Source organism: Oncorhynchus keta, chromosome 29, assembly GCF_023373465.1.
Source record: "Oncorhynchus keta strain PuntledgeMale-10-30-2019 chromosome 29, Oket_V2, whole genome shotgun sequence".
Taxonomy (NCBI): domain Eukaryota; kingdom Metazoa; phylum Chordata; class Actinopteri; order Salmoniformes; family Salmonidae; genus Oncorhynchus; species Oncorhynchus keta.
Window position 1 is genome coordinate 5,977,410 of NC_068449.1, and position 20,938 is coordinate 5,998,347.

Below are 20,938 nucleotides of genomic sequence, written 5' to 3' on the forward strand. Positions count from 1 at the left end.
GCAAGACAACAGCAAGACAACAGCAAGACAACAGCAGGACAACAGCAGGACAACAGCAAGACAACAGCAAGACAACAGCAGAACAACAGCAAGACAACAGCAGAACAACAGCAGAACAACAGCAAGACAACAGCAAGACAACAGCAGAACAACAGCAGAACAACAGCAAGACAACAGCAAGACAACAGCAAGACAACAGCAAGACAACAGCAGAACAACAGCAAGACAACAGCAGAACAACAGCAAGACAACAGCAGAACAACAGCAAGACAACAGCAGAACAACAGAAAGACAACAGCAGAACAACAGCAAGACAACAGCAGAACAACAGAAAGACAACAGCAGAACAACAGCAAGACAACAGCAGAACAACAGAAAGACAACAGCAAGACAACAGCAAGACAACAGCAGAACAACAGCAAGACAACAGTAAGACAACAGCAAGACAACAGCAGAACAACAGCAAGACAACAGCAAGACAACAGCAAGACAACAGCAAGACAACAGCAGAACAACAGCAGAACAACAGCAAGACAACAGCAAGACAACAGCAAGACAACAGCAGGACAACAGCAAGACAACAGCAAGACAACAGCAGAACAACAGCAAGACAACAGCAAGACAACAGCAAGACAACAGCAGAACAACAGCAGGACAACAGCAGAACAACAGCAGGACAACAGCAAGACAACAGCAGGACAACAGCAAGACAACAGCAAGACAACAGCAAGACAACAGCAGAACAACAGCAGGACAACAGCAGAACAACAGCAGAACAACAGCAAGACAACAGCAAGACAACATCAGAACAACAGCAGGACAACAGCAAGACAACAGCAGGACAACAGCAGAACAACAGCAAGACAACAGCAGAACAACAGCAGAACAACAGCAAGACAACAGCAAGACAACAGCAGAACAACAGCAAGACAACAGCAGAACAACAGCAGAACAACAGCAGGACAACAGCAAGACAACAGCAGAACAACAGCAAGACAACAGCAGAACAACAGCAGAACAACAGCAGGACAACAGCAAGACAACAGCAAGACAACAGCAGAACAACAGCAAGACAACAGCAGAACAACAGCAAGACAACAGCAAGACAACAGCAGAACAACAGCAAGACAACAGCAGAACAACAGCAAGACAACAGCAGAACAACAGCAAGACAACAGCAAGACAACAGCAGGACAACAGCAGAACAACAGCAAGACAACAGCAGAACAACAGCAGAACAACAGCAAGACAACAGCAAGACAACAGCAGAACAACAGCAAGACAACAGCAAGACAACAGCAGAACAACAGCAAGACAACAGCAAGACAACAGCAGAACAACAGCAAGACAACAGCAGAACAACAGCAAGACAACAGCAGGACAACAGCAGAACAACAGCAAGACAACAGCAGAACAACAGCAGAACAACAGCAAGACAACAGCAAGACAACAGCAGAACAACAGCAAGACAACAGCAAGACAACAGCAGAACAACAGCAAGACAACAGCAGAACAACAGCAGAACAACAGCAAGACAACAGCAAGACAACAGCAGAACAACAGCAAGACAACAGCAGAACAACAGCAGGACAACAGCAGGACAACAGCAGAACAACAGCAAGACAACAGCAGGACAACAGCAGAACAACAACAGAACAACAGCAGAACAACAGCAAGACAACAGCAGGACAACAGCAGAACAACAGCAAGACAACAGCAGAACAACAGCAAGACAACAGCAGAACAACAGCAGGACAACAGCAGGACAACAGCAGAACAACAGCAAGACAACAGCAGGACAACAGCAGAACAACAACAGAACAACAGCAGAACAACAACAGAACAACAACAGAACAACAGCAGGACAACAACAGAACAACAGCAGGACAACAGCAGGACAACAGCAGAACAACAACAGAACAACAGCAGAACAACAACAGAACAACAGCAGAACAACAGCAGAACAACAGCAAGACAACAGCAGGACAACAGCAGAACAACAACAGAACAACAACAGAACAACAGCAGAACAACAGCAGAACAACAGCAAGACAACAACAGAACAACAGCAGAACAACAGCAAGACAACAGCAGGACAACAGCAGAACAACAGCAAGACAACAGCAGAACAACAGCAAGACAACAGCAGAACAACAGCAGGACAACAGCAGGACAACAGCAGAACAACAGCAAGACAACAGCAGGACAACAGCAGAACAACAACAGAACAACAGCAGAACAACAACAGAACAACAACAGAACAACAGCAGGACAACAACAGAACAACAGCAGGACAACAGCAGGACAACAGCAGAACAACAACAGAACAACAGCAGAACAACAACAGAACAACAGCAGAACAACAACAGAACAACAGCAGGACAACAACAGAACAACAGCAGGACAACAGCAGAACAACAGCAGAACAACAGCAGAACAACAGCAAGACAACAGCAGGACAACAACAGAACAACAGCAGAACAACAGCAAGACAACAACAGAACAACAGCAGAACAACAGCAAGACAACAGCAGAACAACAGCAGAACAACAGCAGGACAACAGCAGGACAACAGCAGGACAACAGCAGGACAACAGCAAGACAACAGCAGGACAACAGCAGAACAACAGCAGAACAACAGCAGGACAACAGCAGGACAACAGCAGGACAACAGCAGGACAACAACAGAACAACTGCAGGACAACAGCAGAACAACAGCAGAACAACAGCAGAACAACAGCAAGACAACAGCAAGACAACAGCAGGACAACAACAGAACAACAGCAAGACAACAGCAAGACAACAGCAAGACAACAGCAGGACAACAGCAGAACAACAGAAAGACAACAGCAGAACAACAGCAGGACAACAACAGAACAACAGCAGAACAACAGCAAGACAACAGCAAGACAACAGCAAGACAACAGCCGAACAACAGCAAGACAACAGCAAGACAACAGCAGAACAACAGCAAGACAACAGCAGGACAACAGCAGGACAACAACAGAACAACAGCAGAACAACAGCAAGACAACAGCAAGACAACAGCAAGACAACAGCAGAACAACAGCAAGACAACAGCAAGACAACAGCAGAACAACAGCAAGACAACAGTGTTCTACATCAGGCCTTTCAGTATCACTCATCTCTTTGTTTCTGGATCTGTGTCTACTCTGCACTCAGACTAGTGGGTTTGTATAATCTACTGTCAAGTTGTAGCCTGGTGTGGTGGGTTTGTATAATCTACTGTCAAGTTGTAGCCTGGTGTGGTGGGTTTGTATAATCTACTGTCAAATTGTAGCCTGGTGTGGTGGGTTTGTATAATCTTTTGAGGTCATAGTAAGAGGATGATAAAAGATCTGAGCTGTAGACTTCCAATTCCAGAGCTCCGTATGTCGTACTGGAATGAAACACATCCAGTAGTGTGAGACTGAGACCGTTTGGTAAATAGAAGTGTTTTGTTTTTTCTCCATCAATATGGATATCCACCACCTCTATGCACAATGCTTCTACAGGCCTCAGAGTGTCAGCGATTCTGGATGCTTCGACAACAACTACTCAGCCAGGTTGGTTGTACATTCATTTGTTAACACTTCCTAATAAAACTTTAATGAATACGCATAAATAAATGTTTTCTAAACAGTTCACAATGCCATTTCATAAGCATTAATATGAATTTAAACACATGTATAAATCAAATCAAATGAGCAATTATAATGGCTTATTCATTAAATGTATCATGAAGTGTAACCCATTTAGTTTACTGTGGCCAATTGGCAACTGTTAGGGAGGTTAATGAGAGTGAGTTAGTTATTCAACGCAAAAAGATTGAACTGTATAAACCTTTAATGTTAATGGCACAGTAGCTTCTATTGCGGTGTGTTCCAACTCCAGTCCTTGAGTACAGTACACAGTACACATGTTCGTTGTAGCCCTGGACAAAAACTCCTCATTATTAAAAAGGTGTACACATTGGATGGACCAGGGTTGGACCAGGGTTGGACCAGGGTTGGACCAGGGTTGGACCAGGGTTGGGAAACACTGTTCTGATGCATACAGCAGCAAATCCCCTAGTATATTAAGCCTAAATAATCTGAATTAATTTAGAATATTCTTGTTATTTAGTGAAAGGCATATTAGTACTGTCGTTTTCTTTAAAAAAACATTTTTTTACCTTTATTTAACCAGGCAAGTCAGTTAAGAACAAATTCTTATTTTCAATGACGGCCTAGGAACAGTGGGTTAACTGCCTGTTCAGGGGCAGAATGACAGATTTGTACTTCCGGTTACTAGTCCAACGCTCTAACCACTAGGCTACCCTAGTAGTTGGAGTGCTGACAGTCTGCATATGAGTGGTTTTTCAGAAATATAGCACCTTTCTATGTTGTCCTATTGAGTACTCCCAGTGCCTTCAGAATGTATTCATACCCCTTGAGTTATTCCACGTTTGTGACCGGCCACCTCAATTCGGTTTTATGTAGCAAAATGTGAATTATTATTATTTTTTTACATTGGATAAAAGTAGAGCTACAACATTGTATATCATACACTACAGTTGAGGAACAATGGTAAAGTAATTCTGCTTTGAAAGTTGATAAACTTGTAAACTTGAGAAAATGTCCTTGAATATTTTGGTACACCTCCTGGAGAGCTCTTCTTTGTTCTACACCCGTTCAGCATCGTTCACACCCTCTTAAGCCTTAGCCCCACCCATCTCTTTTAAGGATTCACATGTGAGGCCATGTGCTAAACAGAGTGAGTATGGTAGTGTGGTAAACAACCAAAGATTTCAAGACCAAAAGTGGTTTAAGTAGTTGCCTACAATAAGGAGTTTTTTTCAGTACACACAGATGCATAAAAATAGAATGAACATGAATAGAAATGGAATGAACATTCTACATGCAAAAACGATTATCAGGCCATTGGTTGAGAAAGCCTTCTGTGGAATTAAGTTGTTGGCACAGTAACTCTCCTCTCTGTAATTCTAATGTTGTTGAGAGCAGTAGCAACACTTTTGCAGTTCTCCATTGCTAATGTTATATCTTTAAAAAAAAGCTGTGGTAGCAAGGATTGTCTACAGATACTGAGCAGCTCATGTTATAGACAGAAGCATACTACATGGCAGACCAATCCGAACTCGTTTCTCGGCATGACCAGTCCATCCATTATTTCAGCCAATCATGGCTAGCGGGAAGGTTCCTGTCTTTTTCCGTGGCTAAACCAACTAGGCTCGTTATTTAAATTGTATTAATATTTACAGATTAGAGGTCGACCGATTATGATTTTACAATGCCGATACTGATACTGATTATTGGAGGACCAAAAAAAAAACGATACCAATTAATCGGATGATTTTTATATATATATTTGTAATAATGACAATTACAACAATACTGAATGAACAATGAACACTTTTATTTTAACTTAATATAATACATTAATAAAACCAATTTAGTCTCAAATAAATAATGAAACATGTTCAATTTGGTTTAAATACTGCAAAAACAGTGATGGAGAAGAAAGTAAAAGTGCATTATGTGCCATCTAAAAAAGCTAACGTTTAAGTTCCTTGCTCAGAACATGAGAATATATGAAAGCTGGTGGTTATTTTTAATTCCCATATTCCCAGTTAAGAAGTTTTAGGTTGTAGTTATTATAGTAAATATAGGACTATTTCTTTCTATACCGTTTCTATTTCATATACAGTTGAAGTTGGAAGTTTACATACACTTAGGTTGGAGTCATTAAAAATAGTTTTTCAACCACTCCACAAATGTCTTGTTAACAAACTATAGTTTTGGCAAGTCGATTAGGACATCTATTGTGTGCATGACACAAGTCATTTTTCCAACAATTGTTTACAGACAGATTATTTCACTTATAATTCACTGTATCACAATTCCAGTGGGTCAGAAGTTTACATACACTAAGTTGACTGTGCCTTTAAACAGCTTGGAAAATTCCAGAAAATGTCATAGGTTTAGAAGCTTATGTTAGGGTAATTGACATCATTTGAGTCAATTGGAGGTGTCTGGTTCATCAGTGGGAGCAATTTCCAAAAGCCTGAAGGTACCACGTTCATCTGTACAAACAATAGTACGCAAGTATAAACAAATCAATCCCAGAACAACAGCAAAGGACCTTCTGAAGATGCTGGAGAAAACAGGTACAAAGGTATCTGTATCCACAGTAAAACAAGTCCTATATCGACATAACCTGAAAGGCCGCTCAGCACCTGCTCCAAAACCGCCATAAAAAAGCCAGACTACGGTTTGCAACTGCACATGGGGAAAAGGATTGTACTTTTTAGAGAAATGTCCTCTGGTCTGATGAAACAAAAATAGAACTGTTTGGCCACAATGACCATTGTTATGTATGGAGGAAAAAGGGGGAGGCTTGCAAGCCAACGAACACCATCCGAACCGTGAAGCACGGGGTGGCAGCATTGTGCTGTGGGAGTGCTTTGCTGCAAGAGGGACTGGTGTACTTCCCAAAATAGATGGCATCGTGAGGTAGAAAAATTATGTGGATATATTGAAGCAACATCTCAAGACATCAGTCAGGAAGTCAAAGCTTGGTCACAAATGGGTTTTCCAAATGGACAATGTCCCCAAGCATACTTCCAAAGTTGTGGCAAAATGGCTTAAGGACAACAAAGTCAAGGTATTGGAGTGGCAATCACAAATCCCTGACCTCAATCCCATAGAACATTTGTGGACAGAACTGAAAAAACGTGTGCGAGCATGGAGGCATACAAACCTGACTCAGTTACACCAGCTCTGTCAGGAGGAATGGGCCAAAATTCACCCAACTTATTGTGGGAAGCTTGTAGAAGGCTACCCAAAATGTTTGACCAAGTTAAACAATTTAAAGGCAATGCTACCAAATACTAATTGAGTGTATGTAAACTTCTGACCCACTGGGAATGTGATGAAAGAAATAAAAGCTGAAATAAATAATTCTCTCTACTATTATTCTGACATTTCGCATTCTTAAAATAAAGTGGTGATCCTAACTGACCTAAGACAGGGAATTTTTACTATGATTAAATGTCAGGAATTGTGAAAATCTGAGTTTAAATGTATTTAGCTAAGGTGTATGTAAACTTCCGAATTCAACTGTACTTTTGACTATTGGATGTTCTTAAATGCACTATAGTTTTGCCAGCCTAATCTCGGGAGTTGATAGGCTTGAAGTCATAAACAGCGCTGTGCTTCAAGCATTGCTAAGAGCTGCTGGCAAACGCAGGAAAGTGTTGTTTGAATGAATGCTTGCGAGCCTGCTGCTGCCTACCACCGCTCAGTCAGATCAAATCATAGACTTAATTATAATATAATAAACACACAAATACGAGCCTTAGGTCATTAATATGGTCAAATCCGGAAACTATAATTTCGAAAACAAAATGTTTATTCTTTCAGTGAAATACAGAACCGTTCCGTATTTTATCGAACGGGTGGCAACCCTAAGTCTAAATATTGCTGTTACATTGCCCAACCTTCAATGTTATGTCATAATTATGTAAAATTCTGGCAAATGAATTAGTCTTTGTTAGGAAGAAATGGTCTTCACACAGTTCGCAACAAGCCAGGCAGCCCAAACTGCTGCATATAACCTGACTCTGCTTGCACTGAACGCAAGAGAAGTGACACGATTTCCCTAGTTCATATTGCCCGCTAACATGAATTTCTTTTAACTAATTATGCAGGTTTAGAAACATATACTTGTGTATTGATATTAAGAAAGGCATTGATGTTTATGGTTAGGTACATTGGTGCAACGATTGTGCTTTTTTCGCGAATGCACTTTTGTTAAATCATCACCCCTGTCGTGTCTTTGGCTATGCCGGATTAAGTGATATGACATGCTATTCTATAATATATTAATATTACCTGATTGAGCTAATCATGTAAATGTAATTAACTAGAGAGTCGGGCACCACAAAATAATATTTATAGAGTTGTTATCTTACGAATAAACTCTTAAAGACCTAGTAATATTTCACATCAATAGCAGTCAATATTAATCGTCATCTTAATTCAGTCTCATCTGAAAGTTGTAAATTCTTGGTTATCTGCACGAACCCTGGCTAATAAGTTGAACCAGCAATACAAAATTGGGTTTAATTATTTATTTACTAAATACCTAACTAATCACACAGAATTACAAATACACATAATTAAATCATAACTTGATTACAAATTACGTCATAAAGGAAAACGTCCCTAGCGGACGGAACAGATATGACAGCTTGTTACACAAAAGAAAAGGGGCTGGGTGTGAGTGAAAGAGCGGGAAGACTGAGGAACAAAGGGCGAAGCTGTGCTATCGTAAATACAGTATCTTATGCATTCTAAATTACCGCCCATTTGGGAAAGGAAAATGCAATAAATATTTACTCTGAGCTGCGCTTCGGTAGGTTGGTGGTAGATGGAAGGCCGTGTTGCCCAACCGAGTCCTTCGTCCTTTGAAGAATGTCTCTGCTGGTAAATTGAATACGTTGTAGTAATGTCATTGTGTGGTAGAAGGGATACTCCGTCTGTTCCTTCCTATCCCTCGTTTGCAGCGGCTGTTGCTAACTCAACAGCTAGGAGGTATCAATTCTGTAGTGAATAAGAGTTCAAAGTTCATACCATTCGCAACCAAAGCTCACGCTGATGTTGGCTTTGTTCTGTAGTTATTATCTGAACCATTCTGACATCGGACCGTCGTCCTCACATCCTCGGAACAGGAGGTTATATTGTCGTCAAGGCTTTATATAGGAAGGGAGAGGAGGGCGTGTTTGAAAATTTTTATAGCCCATGTCCCTTCACAGGGGCGGGCCACTGATTGAACAGAGCCCTATCTTATGAAAACCCAAATCTCACATTTTAGAAGCTAAAATCACATTTCATCCCATCACGAATAATTTCATATTCCAACATTGAAATTGAACAACAATTCCATGTGAATCTGATAACTCTGATGTGTAGGCTTTCCACTGTAGAGTTTATGTCATCTTATCATTGATGAGAATGTCTCAGATGACAACCGAACTGACATCATATTCATTAAGTACCACTGCATATGTTCAATTGTTCGGATTACCAGAATATAATTAATTTCCCCCCACCTTCTGATGTTCCCAGAATCTCTATGTTAACCAAGGTTTTTGCAAATGGAACATCAGTAGGGAAGAGAGAGGAAAAAGGGGGGAAGAAGTATTTATGACTGTCATAAACCAGGCCAGCGTCATGACACCCATAGGGCGAAGCTGTGATTCGATTATAAATTAACAGGCACCCCATTGATTATATGCAATGCAGGACAAGGTAGTTAAACTAGTAAAATCATCAACCATGTTTAGTTAACTAGTGATTATGTTAAGATTGATTGTTTTTTATAAGATAAGTTTAATGCTAGCTAGCAACTTACCTTGGCTCCTTGCAGCCACCAGGTGCTTTTGATGCTGCACTCGTGTAACAAGTGGTCAGCCTGCCACGCAGTCTCCTCGTGGATTGCAATGTAACATTTTTGTTGTGTTACAGCCTGAATTCAAAATGGATTCAATATGTTTTTTCCTCTCACCCATCTACACACTATACTCCATAATGAAAACATGCTTTTAGAAATGTTTGCAAATATATAAAAAATTAAATACAGAATATCACATTTACATAAGTATTCACACACCCCTCTGGCAGCGATTATAGGTGTAAATCTTTCTGGGTAAGTCTCTAAGAGCTTTGCACACCTGGATTGTACAATATTTGTACATAATTCTTTTTTTCAAGTTCTGTCAAGTTCTTGTTCTGTCAAGTTGTTTGTTAATCGTTGCTACACAGCCATTTTCAAGTCTTGCCATTGATTTTCAAGCCGATTTAAGTCAAAAGTGTAACTAGGCCACTTAGGAACATTCGATATCTTCTTGATAAGCAACTCCAGTGAAGATTTGCCCTTGTGTTTTAGGTTAGTGTCCTGCTGAAAGGTGAGTTTGTGTCCCAGTGTGTGTTGGATAGCAGACTGAACCATGTTTTCCTCCAGGATTTTGCCTGTGTTTACCTCTACTCTGTTTGTTTTTATCATCAAGAAATGTTCTAGTCCTTGCCGATGGGCCCCCGGGTGGAGCAGCGGTCTAAGACACTGCATCTCAGTGCTAGAGGCATCACTACAGACACCCTGGTTTAAATCCAGGCTGTATCAGGTTGTCCGAGTTTGGCCAGTGTAGGCCGTCATTGTGAATAAGAATTTGTTCTTAACTGACTTGCCTAGTTAAATAAAGGTTAAATAACAAAATATATATTTTTAAATGTAATGACAAGCATACCGGTAACATGATGCAGCCACCACTATGCTTGAAAATATGAAGAGTGTTACTTAGTGATGTGTTGGATTTGCCCCAAACATAACACTTTGTATTCAGGACATAAAGTTACTTTCTTTGCCACATTTTTTTCTTCAGTTTTACATTAGTGCTGTATTGCAAACAGGATGCGTTCTTTTGAATATTTTTATTCTGTACAGGCTTCTTTCTTTTCACTCTGTCATTTAGGTTAGTTTTGTGGTGTAACTACAATGTTGTTGATCCATCCTCAGTTTTCTCCTCTATCACAGCCATTAACCTCTGTAACTGTTTTAAAGTCACTATTGGCCTCATGATGAAATCCCTGAGCGGTTTCCTTCCACTCTGGCAATTGAGTTAGAATGGACACCTGTATCTTTGTAGTGACTGGGTGTGATTTAATATCATCCAAAGTGTAATTAATAACTTCACCATGCTCAAAGAGATATTCAATATCATTTTTTTTAAAGCCCTTCTTTGCGAGGCATTGAAAAACCTCCCTGGTCTTTGGGGTTGAATATGCGTTTGAAATTCACTTCTCGACTGAAGGACCTTACCGATAATTGTATGTGTGGGGTACAGAGATGACGTAGTCACTCAAAACAGTGTCCCGTGTAGCTCTGTTGGTAGAGCATGGTGTTTGCAATGCCAGGGTTGTGGGTTCTATTCACACAGGGGACTATGCTCTAGCCTTTAGCTCAGTGCCGACGTTGCCTGTAATCCATGGCTTCTGGTTGGGATATGTACGCACGGTCACTATGAGGATGACGTTGTCGATACACTTACTAATGAAGCCGGTGACTGATGTGGTGTACTCCTCAATGCCATCGGATGAATCCCGGATCATATTCCAGTCTGTGCTAGCAAAACAGTCCTGTAGCTTAGCATCCGCTTCATCGGACCACTTCAGAATTGAGCGTGCCACTAGTACTTCCTGTTTGAGGTTTTTTTTTGTAAGTAGGAATCAGGAGGATAGAGTTATGGTCAGATTAGCCAAATAGAGGGTGAGGGAGAGCTTTGTATGTGTCTCTGTGTGTGGAGTAAAGGTGATCTAGAGTTTGTATGTGTCTCTGTGTGTGCAGTAAAGTTGGTTTAAAGTAAAGAGTTTTTTCTTCTGGTGACACGCTGGAAGAAATTAGGTAAAGGTGGCGGGTGAGTGAGTGAACAGGTACATGTGCACGTGGTTGTATTAAATGCAGATGGTTAAAAGGTGTGTGTGTGTGTGTGTGTGTGTGTGTGTGTGTGTGTGTGTGTGCGTGCGTGCGTGCGTGCGTGCGTGCGTGCGTGCGTGCGTGCGAACAAGTTCACGTGCACGTGGTTGTATTCAATTTAGCATCCCTAATGGTTTTAATGCATGAGACCTTTTTGCAGGGACATTTAGCTAACAACATGTGATCATTAATTGAGAAGCAGGAAAATACCATTAAGGGCCACATCCCTCTCTCCTGTTTGTGGCTTAATTCTCATTCAAGTGATTCCTAGGGATTGAAGTCGGAGCTTGCTGACATAGATTAGAGTTTCTACGTCTTGTTGTGACATAGATTAGAGTTTCTACGTCTTGTTGTGACATAGATTAGAGTTTCTATGTCTTGTTGTGACATAGATTAGAGTTTATACGTCTTGTTGTGACGTAGATTAGAGTTTCTACGTCTTGTTGTGACATAGATTAGAGTTTATACGTCTTGTTGTGACATAGATTAGAGTTTCTACGTCTTGTTGTGACATAGATTAGAGTTTCTACGTCTTGTTGTGACATAGATTAGAGTTTCTACGTCTTGTTGTGACGTAGATTAGAGTTTCTACGTCTTGTTGTGACGTAGATTAGAGTTTCTACGTCTTGTTGGCTGAATATGCATTGCATTAGTGAGCACACACTACATTTGTTTATAAGGCACAGTTTATAGTTGTGTAAATCCTCATGCTTTACAGCCATATTGGAAATAGGCTAAAAAATGGTCTTGACAGTATGTCTGTCCATTTGTTTTATATAACCACACTGGCCACTCGGTCTTCCACCAAATAAAATGTTATTTGTCACATTTTCCCGAACACAACAGGTGTAGACCATACAGCGATATGCTTACTTTACAAGCCTTTTTAACAAACAATGTCGTTAAGAAAAATAAGTGTTCAAGCATTTACTCAAATTAACTGAAGTTAAAAAAATAAAAATAAAAATACTGTAGTCCTCTGTCCTTACAGGACTCCCTTCCAGCTGGAATGTCTCTGTGCTGAGATTACAGCATTGTGCTTGTGTGAGAGTTAAAGCCTAGATCATTTAGCTTTAAGACGGGAGTGAGGTAACGATCTCCTCGGAAGTCGCCTGTAATCCCGCCACTCAGACGTTCTCTCACAGCTGGTGTGTGTGAGCGTGCGCGTGCGCGTGTGGTGGAGCCGCCCCAAAAGGATTATACTGCACTGCACTCTGGGGAAAAAAACACTAGAGTGCATCACCCACTCTATCCCCTCCCTGCTGCCCTCTCTCTAATAACAGGGGAGGAACTAAACTTCAAATTGTTCGACTCATTCACCAAAATGTGCAGGGTGCCTCTCACAGCCATAAATATCCTCTAAATATCCTTGTCGTTATTTTGAGTTCATGGCCATACACCAGCTGTATGTTCAGGAGCTTAGTGTTCTACACCAATGCAACACGTGGAGGTTCAGTTAGAAGCTTATGTTTTATTGCCATTTTGTAGGGAGCTTTATGGCAGAATGCACCATAACACTTCTGACTATACCAACATCTCTTGATAGCAACTCACAATTCCACACAAATGTCCTTGTCCATTCATTAACAAAACAAAACGACCAAAGAAAGGAACGTAGTCTGTATAGTCAAAAGCACGTCACATGTTAAGGGGTGCTGGGCAGAAGGAAACTTGTATTATAAATGGAAATGGAGAAACTAGTTGGATGCAATCGTTAGCCTTGACCTATGTAACAAATGTATGTCCGAGCCGGTCACTTGAGACAAGAATGAGAGGACTCTGCCCTGTAGTGGCCATCTCTTATCCACCATAGAGCTCTGTAGTGGCCATCTCTTATCCACCATAGAGCTCTGTAGTGGCCATCTCTTATCCACCATAGAGCTCTGTAGTGGCCATCTCTTATCTACCATAGAGCTCTGTAGTGGCCATCTCTTATCTACCATAGAGCTCTGTAGTGGCCATCTCTTATCCACCATAGAGCTCTGTAGTGGCCATCTCTTATCCACCATAGAGCCCTGTAGTGGCCATCTCTTATCCACCATAGAGCTCTGTAGTGGCCATCTCTTATCCACCATAGAGCTCTGTAGTGGCCATCTCTTATCTACCATAGAGCTCTGTAGTGGCCATCTCTTATCTACCATAGAGCTCTGTAGTGGCCATCTCTTATCTACCATAGAGCTCTGTAGTGGCCATCTCTTATCCACCATAGAGCTCTGTAGTGGCCATCTCTTATCTACCATAGAGCTCTGTAGTGGCCATCTCTTATCTACCATAGAGCTCTGTAGTGGCCATCTCTTATCTACCATAGAGCTCTGTAGTGGCCATCTCTTATCCACCATAGAGCTCTGTAGTGGCCATCTCTTATCTACCATAGAGCTCTGTAGTGGCCATCTCTTATCCACCATAGAGCTCTGTAGTGGCCATCTCTTATCTACCATAGAGCTCTGTAGTGGCCATCTCTTATCCACCATAGAGCTCTGTAGTGGCCATCTCTTATCTACCATAGAGCTCTGTAGTGGCCATCTCTTATCCACCATAGAGCTCTGTAGTGGCCATCTCTTATCCACCATAGAGTCCTGTAGTGGCCATCTCTTATCCACCATAGAGCTCTGTAGTGGCCATCTCTTATCCACCATAGAGCTCTGTAGTGGCCATCTCTTATCTACCATAGAGCTCTGTAGTGGCCATCTCTTATCTACCATAGAGCTCTGTAGTGGCCATCTCTTATCCACCATAGAGCTCTGTAGTGGCCATCTCTTATCCACCATAGAGCTCTGTAGTGGCCATCTCTTATCCACCATAGAGCCTGTTAAGACATCTCTTATCCACCATAGAGCTCTGTAGTGGCCATCTCTTATCCACCATAGAGCTCTGTAGTGGCCATCTCTTATCCACCATAGAGCTCTGTAGTGGCCATCTCTTATCTACCATAGAGCTCTGTAGTGGCCATCTCTTATCCACCATAGAGCTCTGTAGTGGCCATCTCTTATCCACCATAGAGCTCTGTAATGGCCATCTCTTATCCACCATAGAGCTCTGGGATTGGGTTACAGACTCCTCTTTGTGATTGTTGGTGCGTGGAGAGAGGGAGTGAGGAGGCAGGGAGGGTACAGACAGGGACTGAATGGGAGAGGAGTGAGGAGGCAGGGAGGGTACAGACAGGGACTGAATGGGAGAGGAGTGAGCAGGCAGGGAGGGTACAGACAGGGACTGAATGGGAGAGGAGTGAGGAGACAGGGAGGGTACAGACAGGCTGAATGGGAGAGGAGTGAGGAGACAGGGAGGAGACAGGGAGGGACTGAATGGGAGAGGAGTGAGGAGACAGGGAGGATACAGACAGGCTGAATGGGAGAGGAGTGAGGAGGCAGGGAGGGTACAGACAGGCTGAATGGGAGAGGAGTGAGGAGGCAGGGAGGGTACAGACAGGCTGAATGGGAGAGGAGTAAGGAGGCAGGGAGGGTACAGACAGGCTGAATGGGAGAGGAGTAAGGAGGCAGGGAGGGTACAGACAGGCTGAATGGGAGAGGAGTGAGGAGGCAGGGAGGGTACAGACAGGCTGAATGGGAGAGGAGTGAGGAGGCAGGGAGGGTACAGACAGGCTGAATGGGAGAGGAGTGAGGAGGCAGGGAGGGTACAGACAGGGACTGAATGGGAGAGGAGTGAGGAGGCAGGGAGGGTACAGACAGGCTGAATGGGAGAGGAGTGAGGAGACAGGGAGGGTACAGACAGGCTGAATGGGAGAGGAGTGAGGAGGCAGGGAGGGTACAGACAGGCTGAATGGGAGAGGAGTGAGGAGGCAGGGAGGGTACAGACAGACTGAATGGGAGAGGAGTGAGGAGGCAGGGAGGGTACAGACAGGCTGAATGGGAGAGGAGTGAGGAGACAGGGAGGGTACAGACAGGCTGAATGGGAGAGGAGTGAGGAGGCAGGGAGGGTACAGACAGGCTGAATGGGAGAGGAGTGAGGAGGCAGGGAGGGTACAGACAGGCTGAATGGGAGAGGAGTGAGGAGGCAGGGAGGGTACAGACAGGCTGAATGGGAGAGGAGTGAGGAGACAGGGAGGGTACAGACAGGCTGAATGGGAGAGGAGTGAGGAGGCAGGGAGGGTACAGACATGTTGAATGGGAGAGGAGTGAGGAGGCAGGGAGGGTACAGACATGTTGAATGGGAGAGGAGTGAGGAGGCAGGGAGGGTACAGACAGGCTGAATGGGAGAGGAGTGAGGAGACAGGGAGGGTACAGACAGGCTGAATGGGAGAGGAGTGAGGAGGCAGGGAGGGTACAGACATGTTGAATGGGAGAGGAGTGAGGAGGCAGGGAGGGTACAGACAGGCTGAATGGGAGAGGAGTGAGGAGGCAGGGAGGGTACAGACAGGCTGAATGGGAGAGGAGTGAGGAGGCAGGGAGGGTACAGACAGGCTGAATGGGAGAGGAGTGAGGAGGCAGGGAGGGTACAGACAGGCTGAATGGGAGAGGAGTGAGGAGGCAGGGAGGGTACAGACAGGCTGAATGGGAGAGGAGTGAGGAGGCAGGGAGGGTACAGACAGGCTGAATGGGAGAGGAGTGAGGAGGCAGGGAGGGTACAGACAGGCTGAATGGGAGAGGAGTGAGGAGGCAGGGAGGGTACAGACAGGCTGAATGGGAGAGGAGTGAGGAGGCAGGGAGGGTACAGACAGGCTGAATGGGAGAGGAGTGAGGAGGCAGGGAGGGTACAGACAGGCTGAATGGGAGAGGAGTGAGGAGGCAGGGAGGGTACAGACAGGCTGAATGGGAGAGGAGTGAGGAGGCAGGGAGGGTACAGACAGGCTGAATGGGAGAGGAGTGAGGAGGCAGGGAGGGTACAGACAGGCTGAATGGGAGAGGAGTGAGGAGGCAGGGAGGGTACAGACAGGCTGAATGGGAGAGGAGTGAGGAGGCAGGGAGGGTACAGACAGGCTGAATGGTTAAACCTTGAAGTCTAAACTGGTCACAGTCACAGTGTCCCTGGATCTTTACATTTATCCTCTGCCTTACATGTTTTTCATTCAAGGTGTCGTATTCTATTTTGTGCCTTGCAGTTCAAATGTAAATTACAATTAGCAGACATATCATTGGTAGCCACAAAGCAGGGAGTGATAGAGAAAGGCCTTACCAATGATATAGCAGACAGTGTGTGATGCTCGGTTGTGGTCTATCATTCGGGTCTGTTCAGGTACGTTCCACTGAACCAGCAGCATTCAACAATTACCCTGCCCAGCAACAAAAGCTCTGCCTGCTGGCTAGCTGGGCATCACCCTCTCACTGCCTGACGCCTGCTCTGCCTCCAGGGTTCCCATGGAAACCCTGACTTTTCCCAGGCAAAATGTAATTTAGTTGTGTTGATGGGGAAATTAGGCCTATACAGTCTGCTTTTAGAAAAAGTCTGCCCCTTACCTAACTGTTTATTTACCAACGCACCCATTTTAGTAGTCCTAGACAGGGTCAGGAAACCAGGAGTGTGTCCTTTAGTGCACATCACAGCTAAACGTTTTGCAACTAAAAACATTAAATCCCCCAGCAAATGTTTAGAAAGTTCAAACTTTCTTACTGTATTTCTACACAATTTTAAAAAAACAAGCAACAAAATGACCCCAGCCATTATCACATTGGTTTCTGTAGCTTCATTCACCTCAGTCTATCTACAAACACATAGCCTATTAGATATAATATTAACCGCTAAACATTAACTCTGCCCCTGGGATTTAAAACTATAATTTAATACGTACAGAGGGATCTGTTAGCAGAAAGAGTATTTTTATTAACAAATGGTTAACAAATAAATTAGCTGTTTTTTTTAAATTAGTTTTACAGCAATTTTTCTGCAATTCTACACATTTTGCCATGACTTGTGCCAGATTAATATATCAGTAGGTGACTAACAAAATCAAATGGGGGAGACCTGGAGGTCAGGGTCCCTGGGCACTTACCCTACGGCCAAGTGTAGATAGCTAGCTAGAGTAATTTAGTGAATGTCAGTGATTGACGTATAGGCTTGCTGAATTCAAAACGCTAGAAACGTGGTGACATACTTTCTCCTAGTTCGCCCATGAGGCTTCTTTTACATGGTTAAGCACTCAGTGTAACAGAAGCCTCCATCCAGCCTCTCAATCCCACTGGCAGTAGTCTAGCTAGAACACATTTACAGTGTGTCACTGGAGGCATTTGTCTCAACTCCTTCTTCTATATCCTTCTAAGCCTGTAACGGATTGTGAACTAACTCTCTCTGTGTAATTATTTGGATTGTCCAATGAAACAGTCAGATGCGAGGAGAGCCGTGTGTGTGTGTGACATGAGTTGTGAGAATTTCAAGGTATCCCCAAAGCAGAAGCTAATCCCCGATTAAAATGGTGATGTGTTTGAGCACTTCTGTCCAATCCCAGTGAGCAAAACTGGTTTTAAAGATGTCATTTCAAAAGCACAACTGGTTGAAATAACTCACACACACGTACAGGGGTGAGTAATGTTATTTAACTACTGGGTTATTGACTGGTTATGTTGAATGGATGTTCCTTAAAACTAAATAATTCAAACAAACGTCTCAAAGAGATATTACACACATAGCCTGTCCACGGCCATTGAATTATTCAGGGGTAATTTTATATCCTCTATGAAACAAAGACCCAGAATTAGTGTATATTTGTATCTATATTTCATATTTTATTGGCCATAAAAAAAGTAGTTATGCATTTTGTTAAGGTGTAGTCTTCCACATAAGGAAGACCAACAGGGTTTAAACCCAGAGTGATTGGCGAGGAGAGGAACAGTCGTCCTCATGTCCTCAATTCAAGCGGGTATCCGTTAAATTGCCACGTACGTTTTGCGATATTACATCAACGAAAGAAGTTGCATCAAACAACGAACACTGTCCCCCCCTCCCCTCCCTCGTCGGACTTCACGCGGGATAGAACAGCAGCACGTTTTGTCTTGACGTCAACTAAACAAAACCAATAGTAGGGCTGTGGGGCAGACTGTAGCGCTGTTTCCCCCGACTACGAATTCAAATCAAATCAAATCAAATGTATATATATAGCCCTTCGTACATCAGCTGATATCTCAAAGTGCTGTACAGAAACCCAGCCTAAAACCCCAAACAGCAAGCAATGCAGGTGTAACTCCCTCCCATCTTTAACTATAGCTACATGCTGTATCCTAATATTTGGATTGTTTGGACAGTGGTTCTAGGATCATCTCCCATGGCCTAACCAATGATATTCATTAATTTCAATAAAATTAAATGTTATTGGTTACATACACATGGTTAGCAGATGTTATTGGTTATATACACATGGTTAGCAAATGTTAATGCGAGTGTAGCGAAATGCTTGTGCTTTTAGTTCTGACAGTGCAGTAATATCTAACAAGTAAACTAACAATTCCCCAACAACTACGTAATACACACAAATCTAAAGGGATGGAATGAGAATATGTACATATAAATATATGGATGAGCGATGACCGAGCGGCGTGGGCAAGATGCAATAGACGGTATAAAATACAGTATATACATGAGATGAGTAATGAAAGATATGTAAACATTATTAAAGTGGGATTATTTAAAGTGACCAGTGATCCATTTTTTACTACCTTTTTTAGGTTTGTGTTGATTCTTTAAAGGTGCAGAACGCTGCAACCTACTTGGAACCAGAAAGACAGTCGTTTACCACCAAGTGCTTATATTAGCATTAGCTGACCACAAACCAATGTAAGTCAGTGTAGTCGAACCCAATACACACTGGGTATACCAAACATTAGGTACACCCTCCTAATATTGAGATACCTTGGACTCTACAAGGTATCAAAAGCGTTCCACAGGGATACTGGCCCATGTTGATTCCAATGCTTCCCACAGTGGAGTCAAGTTGACTGGATATCCTTTGGGTGGTGGACCATTCTTGATACACACAGGAAACTGTTGAACATGAAAAACCCAGCAGCATTGCAGTTCTTGACAGACCTGGCACCCACTACCATGCCCCCTACAAAAGTACTTATATTTTGTCTTACCCACCCTCTGAAGGGCACACATACACAATCCACATCTGACTTGTCTCAAGGCTTAAAAATCCTTCTTTAACCTGTCTCCTCCCCTTCATCTACACTGATTTGAAGTGGATTTAACAGGGGACATCAATAAGGGATCATAGCCTGGATTCACCTGGTCAGTCTATGTCATGGAAAGAGGAGGTGTTCCTAATGTTTTGTCTACTCAGTGTAGAACGTTTTAAAGATGTGCTGCAGTTGTATGAGTAGGCCTTTTGCATGTGTTGCAGTTCACATGCTCGTACCATCACTCATAGGGGCAGTGCATGATTTCCAATCTGCATGATTTGACCCTTCGCATTGTGTCATGTAGGTCAAGACATTTCCCACTCTGTCACCCTGACTTGCTGTTCTGTCACCAGTCTTAGCTTAGTTGTGTTTGTCACGCCGCCCTTTTCTCCGAGTTATTTTTCCGTCCCCAGCGATTGCGAAGCATTTGAATGAAACCCAATGCTTCACAGAGAAGGCATGTTAACCATCGACCCCAAAATGCCTCCAGAAATAGTTTGTTTTTGTAAGTGGATCTGTCAGACACTAAGGAACTGAGTATCATCTCAGGGACATGGGGTGGTCTTTGTGCTGTGTAGAAGTGCCTGTTGTGTGGTTAAATGAGTTAAATGTAAAAAAATATATTTAAAAAATCCATCAATAGAAGTCGTAATATCCTTCATTGCTAAGTGATATCCTTCATTGCTAAGTACTACTTGACTGAGTAGCACACTGGTGAACTGTGCCTACAGTTTAGTCTAAAGTAAGATACCAGAGCTAGGTTTTCTGTCAGGTTTGGCTTATTGTGGTTTCATTTGAATGCCTTTTATTGATTCCATATCGATTGAGGTATTGACTTCCCTATTTGTAATGTGGTAGATTAAGATGCACTCACACCTTCTGCTTCATGTATCGCTGTTAGCCTTTAACCTTTAGCCTTTACCTGATAGCCTTTAACTGTTAGCCGATAGCCTTTAGCTTTTAGCTGATAGCCTTTAACTGTTAGCCGATAGCCTTTAGCTTTTAGCTGATAGCCTTTAACTGTTAGCCAATAGCCTTTAGCTTTTAGCTGATAGCCTTTAACTGTTAGCCAATAGCCTTTAGCTTTTAGCTTACAGCCTTTAACTGTTAGCGTTTAGTTGTTGGCCTTTGCTTCCTTCTGCTGAGATACTATTTCACCTACTGTGTCAAACTACTCCTCACTCAAAGCCTCAAATGAAGCACAACACACACTGTCCTCTTCTTCCTAACTGGCTGAGCTGTCATGTAAAGGGTAGGCCTAAACCAAATTTGCTATATCCAACTGCATGTTCAGTGTAACCTCAAGAGCTTAGTGTACAATGATTGGATCTTTTTTGTGT

General features: G+C 42.8%; 1 protein-coding gene across 4 annotated transcripts in view; it reads left to right on the forward strand.

Annotated features, from left to right (window-relative positions):
• Positions 1-20,938, forward strand: part of LOC118370612 (ena/VASP-like protein) — an 89,136-nt gene that overhangs the window by 18,119 nt on the left and 50,079 nt on the right. Inside the window, exons 1-2 of one of the 4 annotated variants that reach the window (XM_052485825.1) lie at positions 1-3,191; positions 3,516-3,566. The exon at positions 1-3,191 is cut by the window's left edge and continues 1,411 nt beyond it. The exons of 2 other annotated variants lie outside the window; for them this stretch is intronic. Coding sequence is in view for 1 of the 2 variants with exons in the window: in XM_052485826.1 (XP_052341786.1) it covers positions 3,478-3,566 (89 nt within the window). In the remaining variant the exon portion in view is untranslated. Of the gene's footprint in view, positions 3,192-3,295; positions 3,567-20,938 lie in introns of those variants that run through there. One more of the 4 variants, XM_052485826.1, reaches the window with a different exon arrangement.